At 46.1% G+C, this 10,831-nt stretch overlaps 1 protein-coding gene across 1 annotated transcript in view; it reads right to left on the reverse strand.

Moving 5' to 3' along the window:
• Window positions 1-283: 283 nt before the first annotated feature.
• The window catches only part of SLC5A5 (solute carrier family 5 member 5), a 22,729-nt gene continuing 12,181 nt past the window's right edge, over window positions 284-10,831 (reverse strand). The window contains exons 6-13 of the mRNA XM_044685359.1: window positions 8,401-8,553; window positions 7,201-7,313; window positions 6,829-6,899; window positions 6,056-6,142; window positions 5,446-5,651; window positions 4,496-4,599; window positions 2,185-2,306; window positions 284-406 (exon numbers count right to left, since the gene is read on the reverse strand). Of these exons, the coding sequence (XP_044541294.1) occupies window positions 284-406; window positions 2,185-2,306; window positions 4,496-4,599; window positions 5,446-5,651; window positions 6,056-6,142; window positions 6,829-6,899; window positions 7,201-7,313; window positions 8,401-8,553 (979 nt within the window). The remainder of the gene's footprint in view (window positions 407-2,184; window positions 2,307-4,495; window positions 4,600-5,445; window positions 5,652-6,055; window positions 6,143-6,828; window positions 6,900-7,200; window positions 7,314-8,400; window positions 8,554-10,831) is intronic.

Here is a 10,831-nt window from a genome sequence, read left to right on the forward strand (position 1 = left end):
TCCAGCTGGGGAAATAGAATTTGATCCAAACCTATCACTTTCCCCATGAAGGAATAATCAGACCAAGGGGAAGGCCCATGAATCCAGGAGGCACCAGCCCTTTCTCTTCTGTCCTTAATTCTAGCAAATCTAGAGGACCCCAGAGACAGGAGCATAAAACAAGCTCAGACCAATCAGAGACACAAGGAGCAGGTTCCTGGGTTTGGACTGGCCAGGCCAAAGTTCTGGCCCAACCCCCTCAGTGTGGGTTTCTCAGTCTCTCTCAGTATTTGGAGGAACCCACTTAGATATCGGTTTCTCTGAGCAGGTTGCTTTCCTCTGCCTCCTTTTGTAACTGTGGATCCTGGGGCCAGAAAGGTGGGGGGCCTGGGGGCTTCTTGACCTCTTGTGGGTGCTCCTTAGAATCCTGAAAGAGAGAAGAGGGACAGGATCAGAAACAGGTCTAGCCCTGAAGAGGGGCTCCAGGATCAGTGTATACAATACAATATAATAAACATTTATTAAGTACCTACTGTATTCTAGGCACTGTACTAAGTCCTGGAGAGACAAAAAGAGGCCCAAAACCTGGGACCTGATTCTGAGGGCCAGCTCCCTTCCCACCAGATATCAGAAAGGCTTGGATAGGAATGACCAATATATCTCACCCCGAATTCTTTCCCCTTAGAGGCCCCTTGTTAGGAAGAGAGGGGATGGGGAAAGGGATATTTATCAGGTAGGTAAATCAGGTGGACTTCTCAATTTCTCAGGAGGCCATCAGCTCTGAGGACTTATGCCCTGGCCATCAAGGGAGAAGTAAGCCAGAGAGGTAGACAGTGGGGGAGAGACCACTCCACCTGCTTCACTCTACTCAGACTGCTTCCAGAGAATCAGGATAAGCAGGAGGCATGGTGGAAAATTAACTGTGAGAAAAACAAGATAATATCATAGGAGGGGGGAGAGTCCAGGGAAAATTGTCCTGTAGACCAAGTGTCTTAGCTCACTCTCCCCTTTAGTCTTCTTAAACCTCATGTACTCTTTGACCCAGTGCCACTGGTCTCCTGGCTGTCCAGGAACAGGACACTCCAGCTCTCAGCCCTGGGCATTTCCCCTGGTTGTCCCCAAGTCATCCCCCATGTCTAGAAGCTCTCCCATTTCATTTCCACCTATTGCCTTCCTGGACTTCAAGTCTCAACTAAGATTCCAACCTCCCTTAATTCTAGTGCCTTCCTTCTCGTTGTTATTGTCCTGAATATGGCTTATTTGGACATATTTGTTGGCTTCTCTTTCTCATTAGACTATGAGTTCCTTGAGGGCAGGAACTGTCTTTTGCCTCACTTTGTATTCCAGAGGTGGGCCTACAAGGTGTCTGGCACATTAGCAAATTGGCTCATGGATGGATATAGACCTTGTTTTAACAATTACCTGAGTGACCAATGTGGCATGAAGTGTTTGGGGGGGGTGAGGATAAAAGCAACTGGAGGGACACCTCGGTGGCTCAGTGGATAGAGAGCCAGGCTGAGATAGGAGGTCCTGGGTTCAAATCTGACCTCTGGTACTTCCTAGCTGTGTGACCCTGGGCAAGTCACTTAACCCAAATTGTCTATTCCTCATCACTCTTCTGCCTTGGTACCAATATTTAGTATTTTTAAAATTTTGGCTTTTTATTTAATTAATACATTTAGAATCTTTTTCCACGGTTATGTGACCATATTTAGTATTGATTCTAAGATAAAAGCTAAGGGTTTTAAATAAATAAATAAACGCAATCAAAGGGATAGGACTCATTGCTTCTGTGACCTGGGGAGACCCTTACCATCCATGCAGGCTACTACTAGGATACAAGATAAATCTCTTCGAGGAACCAAGAGAAGTAAGGGAGGCGCCATGTCTGACTTCAACTGGTAATGAATTTGAATTTTGATATATATATATATGAATTGCTAGTATTCTTGCTGCTACTAAGCCGCCATCTTGGTTTTGACCCCATCAGTTGCTGGTATCCTTATGTCCTTCGATGACCATCGCAAAAATACAATTATTAGCATAACTCTAATCTAAAGATGTCCTTCTCTAGATCTAAAAACCCGAGGGTACCATCCAGGCCAATTTATCAACCTTCCCAGAAGCCATGGGCCAGGCCCAGTGCATCCCCCTCCCCAGCTCTGCCCCAGCTTCTCCTGGTGGTCCGGTCCATCTGGTTCTGACCTTGCAATTAGTCAGAGCCTCCTCCAGGGGCACCGACTTAGCCATGGGGGCCACAGACGACATCTGTTTCATGACATCCCACCAAAGAAGGCCAGGGCCCAGCTCACTCCGCTTGGTGGGGCCTGTGGAAAGGAAGGAAAGGACAATAGGTGTAGCCTGAACCACAGCCTCAGCCTTCATGGCTATAAACTCCCTGGAATGGGAGGTAGGACAGGAAGACATGGACGACCCACCATTCATGACCAACTGGATAGAAGTTGGACTCCGGGATATTTAGGTTCCTCTCAGCCCTGACAGTCTAGCTTTTAGAAAGGTCACCTTTGAGGGGCAGCTAAGTGGCATAGTGGATAGTTGAGAGATCCTGGGTTCAAACCTAGCCTTAGATACCTCCCAGCTATGTAACCCTGGGCAAGTCGCTTAATCCCAATTGCCAAGCCCTTGCTCTTCTCTCTTAGAGTTGTTACTAGGACAGAAAGTAAAGGGTTTTTTGTTTTTTGTGTTTTTTCAGTAAGGGTTTTTTTTAAAAAAGATCACTCGAGCTCTGCCATTCTATGTTCTAAAGTCTCTCTCTAGAAAGAACTGTGGGAGTGGAAATGCAGAAGAAAAACAATTGCTTGATCACATGGTTTGATGGGGATATGATTGGGGATGTAGACTCTAAACTCTATTGCAAATAATACTACGGAAATAGGTCCTAATCAATGACACATGTAAAACCCAGTGGAATTGTGTGTTGGCTCTGGGAAGGGGGTGGGAGGAGGGAAGGGAAAGAACACGAGTCATGGAACTATAGGAAAATATTCTAAAACAAATAACTAAATAAATGGAAATGTTTTAAAAGTCTCTCTAAACTATGATTTCTTAACCTAAAGTCTATTCATTCATTTTTTAAAAATTGTTTTTTAAAAAACATTTTAGAGGCAGCTAGGCAGCACATTGGATAGAGAACCAGGCTTGGAATCAGGAGGACCTGGGTTCAAATCTGGCCTCAGATACTTCCTATTTGGTTGACTCTGGGCAAGTCACTTAACCCTAGATGCCTGGCTCTTACTACTCTTCTGCTTTGGAACAGATAATTAGTATTGATTCTAAGACAAAAGGGAAGGTCTTTAAATTTAAAAAAAAAAAGTACTTCTGCTATAAGCTCTGTGAATGGATGACTTTTTTTTAAAGGAATCAATAGATATTTATTTATGATCTAGAATGTTCTAGTCACCTATTATTGATACTTCACTTGAAAAGAGAAGATACAATGAGGGTGATGATGACAATAACATTCCTATTGAGCTTTATTTTTTTATTATATTGTATTAATTAGAATTTTGTACCTTGGACTTCATCCCCCAGAAGTCCTTCACTATTTCCCAGAATTCCTTTTTTTTTTTTTAAACCCTTACCTTCCATCTTGGAGTCAATACTGTGTATTGGCTCCAAGGCAGAAGAGTGGTAAGGGTAGGCAATGGGGGTCAAGTGACTTGCCCAGGGTCACACAGCTGGGAAGTGTCTGAGGCCAGATTTGAACCTAGGACCTCCCGTCTCTAGGCCTGGCTCTCAATCCACTGAGCTACCCAGCTGCCCCCTTCCCAGAATTCCTTTTAATCTCTTCACCTCATTGCATGGTCACATATTGTTTATAAGCTCTGTAACTCCTCCCTCTCACTCTCTTTTTCTCACAAGCAGGGCTGGTTTAGGTAGTTTTTTACTTTAGTTATTATTAATAAAATGTTATAAAATAGAATGTACTTAATTATTGTATATTAATTTTAATCTTTACAATATTTATTATATATATCCTTATATATTATATATTTATTGATTATATCATATTGGGCAATGCATTTTACATCTAGGACATGAAAAGATAACTGAGTGTGTTTTCTCAACCTAGGAGCCAAAGAATTATCGTTAAAGAGTCTCTGAATTCATAAAGAACTGGCCTCAGATTCAGGAAGATCCAGGTTCAAGACCTGATTTTGACCCATTCTGTTAGGTTACAGACTCTGAAGTCATTGAGAGTTCCCATACCAAGATACTCACAAATCTAATCCAAAAGAAGGGTAAAGAACTAGACTGTGATTTCATTAGGACAAGGAAGTCCTCAATGAGGAAACTCCCTCTCTCAGTGCTGGTGGGCACCTTCCCTACAACTTCTAGTAAGGGGGATCTTGAATATCCCTTACAGTTGACTCAGGTCTGATTCCTTCTGGAAGCGAGGTTCTGGATGCGAAGAGCAGCCCAGCACGAGAAGCTGGGCTGAATGACCTCTAAGAGGCTGCCAAGACCCAAGATTCTCCGGGAAGCCTGTATTTACCTGTCAGGTAGCTGACAAGGATGCCGCCCAGCACTGTGGTCAGCGTGCCCAGGGCCCCATAATACAGGTAGGAGATGGCATAGAAGTCGTCGGCAATAGCAGGTCTGTGGGAAGAGGGTTGTCATCAGCGTTGCCACCCCAGATCCCTCTTACCCACTCCACCTTCCAAGACCCAGGCTCTGCTAGTGATGGCGAACGCTGCCACCGACCCCAAGATATTCCCCGTCTGTTTCCTCTCAAATTCGGTTAACAGACATTTTTCATCTTTCCTTGAGAGCAGAAGATCCCTGAGGGCAGAATAGATTAGAAATCTAATGGGTACGATTAGAAATGGCTTAGAGAATCTGGTAGCAGGGTGGATCTCAGAGAACCCGGTCTGGAAGCAGGAGAATCCGGGTTCAAGTCTGGCCTCTAGCTGTGTGATCCTGAGCAAGTCACTTAACTCCAATTGCCCAGCCCTTGCCCTTCTGCCTTAGAAATGATACAGAAGGCAGAAGGTAAGAGTTTAAAAATAAGGCAGAGGGGGCAGCTGGGTAGCTCAGTGGATTGAGAGTCAGGTCTAGAGATGGGAGGTCTTAGGTTCAAATCTGACTTCAGACACTTCCCAGCTGTGTGACCCTGGGCAAGTCACTTGACCCCCATTGCCCACCCTTACCACTCTTCCACCTAGGAGCCAATACACAGAAGTTAAGGGTTTAAAAAAAAATAAGGAAGAAGGTAAGGGTTAAAAAAAAAAAAAGAAATGGATCGGGTTGCTTTCAGGAATACTGAGCTTCTCCTTTCTGGAGGTCTCCAAGCAGATACTGAACGACTATGCAGCAGGAATATTGGGGAGAGGATTCCTATTGAGGTACGACCTTTGAGGGTACCATCTAACTCTATTTTCTTTTTCTTTTCTTCCTCTCAGATTAGGGCTTTTGTGAGGGCAGGACCACCTCTCACGTCCTCACCGGTCTCCTGGGGCAGAAAGAGTCCTTGTTGGAAGTGTCCCCATGATCACAGTGATGTTTAGACCCTCGCTGGCATTGTAGAGCGCACAGTGATCTGTGAAGGTGGGCAATACGCCCATCGTCTGTGGGCTCGGTGGGTACAGAGTGGCTCCCACAGCCACCCAGAAGGAGAGTACGAAACCTGCACCCAGGCCTGAGAAAACACCCTGGAAGAGAACCACAACATTTAAAACTACAAGTGAACTTAGATCCAACCCCCATTTTATAGATGAGAAAACAGACCCAGAGTGGGGGCATGAATGGCCTGTGCTCACACAGGAGAATGGGACCAGATGATGGGTCTGCTATTGAGGCCCCAGGACCAGGCTCATTCTGGTCTGTGTGGGCACCTTGGGAGCCAGACGTGACAGACAGTGGGGTAGAGTGGGGACCCTCGATTTTAGTTTAGCCTCTTAAGGCTTGCGCTAGACTTTTCCATCTCAAGGCCTTGGTTTTCCCATTTCTCAAATAAGAGGGTTGGATGGATGATTTCTAAGGTGTCGTCCAGCTGGACAGCTCCCTTCCATCTCCTGCCAACCTTGCAAGGCCTGGAGGGGCAGAAAGAACTTACTATGGTGTTGCAGATTGGAATGAACATGCCCAGGATGAAGGCTCCAAGCAGTGGACCGCTGATCACACCCATGACAGTGAAAGAGCCCTGGGGAGGCAAGAGAGTGTTCAGGATTTGGACCTGCATTTCCTTGCGCCTTCCTCACTACCTGAGAGACTGGCTCTCCCCTCAGAAAGAGCATGATCTGGGGTCAGGAAAGGAGCTCTGGCTTTCTGGGAATCAGGAGACTCAGATGCCCTTATATTAATAAATAATAAACGTTTGTATAATTGAATAAAATGGAATTAATCCTGCCTGCCATTAGTTCTCTGTGACATAAGCTAAATCCCTTCCTTTTCCTTGGCCTCAGTTTCCCCACTTGTTTTTTAAAACCCCTTACCTTCTGTCTTAGAATCAATACCAAGTATCAATTCCAGGGTAAGTGGTAAGGATGAGGTAATTAGGGATAAGTGCCTTGCCCAGGGTCACACAGCTAGGAAGTGTCTCAGCTAGATTTGAATCCGATACCTCTCATCTCCAGGTCTGGTTCTCTATCCACTGAGCCACCTAGCTACCCCTTTTTCACCCCATTTATTAAATAGGGATGATAGATCCAGCATGGCCTTCTTCTCACATGGTTGAAAGAATTAAATAGAAAAAAATAGACAGATCAGCGTCTTCTCCCTCTTTCTCCCTGGAGGCTAAGGGTTGGGTTCAAGGTTTAGTCCTCTCTGTTGTTGGGAGCCAGGGTGAGTCTGCTGGGAGATGGACCATCTCTAGAGCTAGGGGCTCACCTGAAGGACACCACCTCCAAGCAGGGAGGACAGGGCAGCCACCGTCAGACAGGCAGAACCATAGATGAGAGCTGGTGAATACCAGAAACAAGGAGGAGCAGTCATTAGCAGCATTGCCCATCTGAGAGAAGAGGGCAGGGATGGGGGCTTCTGGACCCCTAGGATTCCCCCCAAACCTCTAAGCCTCAGACCCAGCCAGCTGTCAGAAGACTCGAACCTTGGCTCTGGGAACCTTAGCAGCTGGAGTGGTCTAGCCTTGAACCATCTTCTCTGGGAAGAAGTCAAAGGGATAGTTTTTACCCTCGTCTGCCTTCCCCCCTGAGGATCTATCCCTTCCCTCCCTTGCCTCCCCAGTACCCCGCCTTGACTTACACAGTCCCTTGGAAACCAGAGTCAGTCTTCGAGGGCTGATGCTTGGTAGCCGGGGCTTGATCAGGTCCTCCACAGTGACAGCTGCCATGGCATTGATGCTAGTGGATGCTGTGCTGCAGAAACACTGAGTATGAGAGCAGGACTTACCCTCTCCCTTCCCCAAACTGGAGCTCATGCCCTCCTGATCTTCCTAGCCCATTGGCCACATCGGATCCTTGAATGTCACCCTAAGAAGCACCCAGAACCCAGAATATCAGATGAGAATGCTTAGTACCCAGAATATTGGAATATTAGAGCAAAGAGGGCCTTTAGAATACAGAATGTCAGATCTGAGAGGAATCTTATGCCTAGAATACAGTGAGTCAGATTTAGGAGTGGCCTTAATACCTAGAACATAGACTATCAGGGCTGTTAGTTCCTAAAATACATGTCAGAGCTTGGAGGACCCTTGGAATATAGAAGGTCAGAGCTGGGAGGGACTTTAGGACATGGAATGTCAGAGCTGGGAAGATCCTCAGAAAGTAGACCATCAAAGCTAGGAAGGCCACCAGAACCTAAAACACAGAATTTTAGAGCTTGGAGAACCCATAGAAGAATAAAGAGCAGAGCCTGGAGGATCCTTGGAATATAGAATGTCAGAGCTGGGTTAGCCTTCAGGACATGGAATATCAGAGCTGGGAGGAGGACCCTTAGAAAGCAGAATAATAGGGGGCAGCTGGGTTGCTCAGTGGATTGAGAGCCAGGCCTAGTGATAGGAGGTCCTGGGTTCAAATCTGGCCTCAGACACTTCCCAGCTGTGTGACCCTGGGCAAGTCACTTGACCCCCATTGCCCACCCTTACCACTCTTCTGCCTAGGGGCCAATACACAGTTTTGACTCCAAGACAGAAGGTAAGGGTTTAAATAAATTAATTAATTTTTAAAAAAAGGAACAGAAAGCAGAATAACAGAGCTTGGGAGGACTCTGGGGACATGGAGTGTCAGAGCTTGGGGGAATCCCTTAGAAAGTAGAATACTGGAGCTTGGGAATGCCCTTAGAACACAGAATGTCAGAACCGGGATGGAGCTTTTAAGCTGTGGAATCCAATGCCTCCTTTATACTGAGGAGACAGTCCTGCTAGCGGTACTTGTCTATAAGAAGCTGGGTGGGATGTTGTAAAGGGCGGGGTCCCCCTCTACCTGGGGGGATATTAGAGCTTACCTTAAGGTGCCACTATAGGCACAGGCAAGGAAGAGTCCAGGAACGCCGGGGTAATCCTGGAAGATGTCCAACACCAGGTAGGGCACATACTGTGCAGGAGAGAAAAGATGGAGAAAGCCCAGGACTTGCTTGCCATTCCCATCACCCCCATCCCTGTAGGGAGCACACACACAGCAAACTCTCCTTGGGGTACTCCCCCCAGGTTGCCCCTGACAAGCAGCAGCACCTGCGCTGTCCTGGGGAAAGCAAGGATTTTCAGAAGGTGAGAGTGGCCCTAGAATCTTTGTCTAATGGATTGGGAGAAAAGGCAGCCTCTGCCATGGGGGCTCAGAGGTGCCCAAGAAGAAAAGACAGTCCATGGACCCATCATGAAATCACAAAGATTGTAGTCTAATCCCCTCATTTTAAAGATGAAAAAACGGAGGTGTAGAGCAGTGAAACAATGACTTGCCCAAGGACACACAACTAGCAAGAGGCAAAGAGAGGCAAAATTCAGACCCAGATTTGACTCCAAATTCAGAGTTCTTTCTATTCCACATGCTGCCTTCTCTACTAGCTGTGTGACCTCAGACACAACACCCAGACTCCTGTTCACCCATCTTCCTCGTCTACGAATCAGGAATAATAATATTTGCTCTCTCTGCCTTGGAGAGCTCTTGTAGGGACAATGCTTTTGGAGCCTGTACGTATTAGAGAAATGTAAGTTCTTCTTTGTTATTGTTCATCGATATGCCCAATTATGTGGGAACAGAGCCCAGATGGAGCCCTGATTTCTGGCTGTTGTTATCTCTGAAGAGGAGAGGCAGTTCCCAGAAAGAGACAGAAGGCAGCCCTTGGAAGTCCTGCCTGGATCCCATTCTGCTGGGTGACATCATCCCTTCCTCTCTCTGGGAAAAGAAATTCTAAGCCTAGGAGCTTGGTGAATTCCCATTGGTGGAGGGAGTTCTGTCATCAGGAATCCAATCACAGGTCCAAACTCAGATGAACAACAGTCAGAACAGTAATTAATAGTAATCATAATGAATAAATAAATATTTAAATTTAATTAATTTTAATTTAACATTTAAAATGAAAACAAATAATACATATTTATTAAATTGATTAAAATAATAATAGTAATGATAAAATACTAGTAAATGATAAATGAGCCTTTATAGAAATCTGCCTCCATCCATCCATACCTTTCTGCCTGAGGGCAAATTTGGGGGCAAAAACATTTTTTAACCCCCCCACCTTCTGTCTTTAGAATCAATACTGTGTATTAGTCCCAAGGTAGAAGAGTGGTAAAGGCAAGGCAAAGGGGGTTAAGTGACTTGCCCAGGGTCACACAGCTAATATGTGTCTGAGGCCAGCTTGAAACTTGGGTTTTCCTGATTCCCAGCCCAGGGCTGTATCCATTGTGCCATCTAGTTACCACTAAGAACGGCCAATTCCTTCAGCCTACACCCTATGCCTTATAGTCACTAAAGAGCCTTCTGACCATATAGTCATGTCTCCTGGGGAGATGGACCCCATCAGGAGGGAAGGCCCTGCCAGTGGGAATGGACACGATGTTGGTCCCATAGAGGAAGGACCAAAGGAGAAGAAGTGGGAGCCATGGAGACAGGCCTGGGAGAAGGGGAAAGAAGAGACTATTTGGGGTTTGAATAATAACAGCAGTCCAGAAGTGGAATGGGCTGGCCCAAGAGGGGATGAGTTTTCCCCTCACTAGAAGGCCGTAAGCAAAAGCTGGATGATCTTTGGAAGGGATGGTTTGGATTCGATGGTCTGTGGAGGTCCCTTCTAACTCTAAATATTGTGATTTGACGAAGTCCTAACATTGGAGAGGTGAGGTCAACGAGGATCACAAGGCCTGGGAGCCACCAGCTAGATGCTCCCCCTCCTTTTCATGTCATCATGAGGTACAGGTTACCCATGAGACAGCAGGATATAGTGGGGAAAGCCCTAAGTTTGCAGTCAGACTCTGGTACTAGAGGGGCAGCAAGATAGCTCTGTAGATAGAGAGTCAGGCCTGGGTACAAGAGGTCCTGGGTTCAAATCTGGTATCAGACACTTCCTAGCTGTATGACCCCAGGCAAGCCACTTAACCCTGTCTGTCTAGCCCTTGCTGCTCTTGTTACTTAGAATATATAATAGGACAGAAGGTAAAGGTTTAAAAAAAAAAAAAAGAATCTGTATACTGTGTGACTTTGGGTCAAGCTGCTTTCCTCTCTGAGCCTCAGTTTCCTCATCTGTAAGATGAGAAGATTGGAATATATAGTCTGTAAGGGTCCCCCCAGCTCTGACATTCTCTGTTCTAAGCTCCCTCCCAGCTCTGACATTCTCTGTTCTAAGCTCCCTCCCAGCTCTGACATTCTCTGTTCTAAGGTCTCTCCCAGCTCTGACATCCTCTGTTCTAAGCTCCCTCCCAGCTCTGACATTCTCTGTTCTA

Source organism: Gracilinanus agilis, chromosome 1, assembly GCF_016433145.1.
Source record: "Gracilinanus agilis isolate LMUSP501 chromosome 1, AgileGrace, whole genome shotgun sequence".
NCBI classification, from domain to species: Eukaryota; Metazoa; Chordata; class Mammalia; order Didelphimorphia; family Didelphidae; genus Gracilinanus; species Gracilinanus agilis.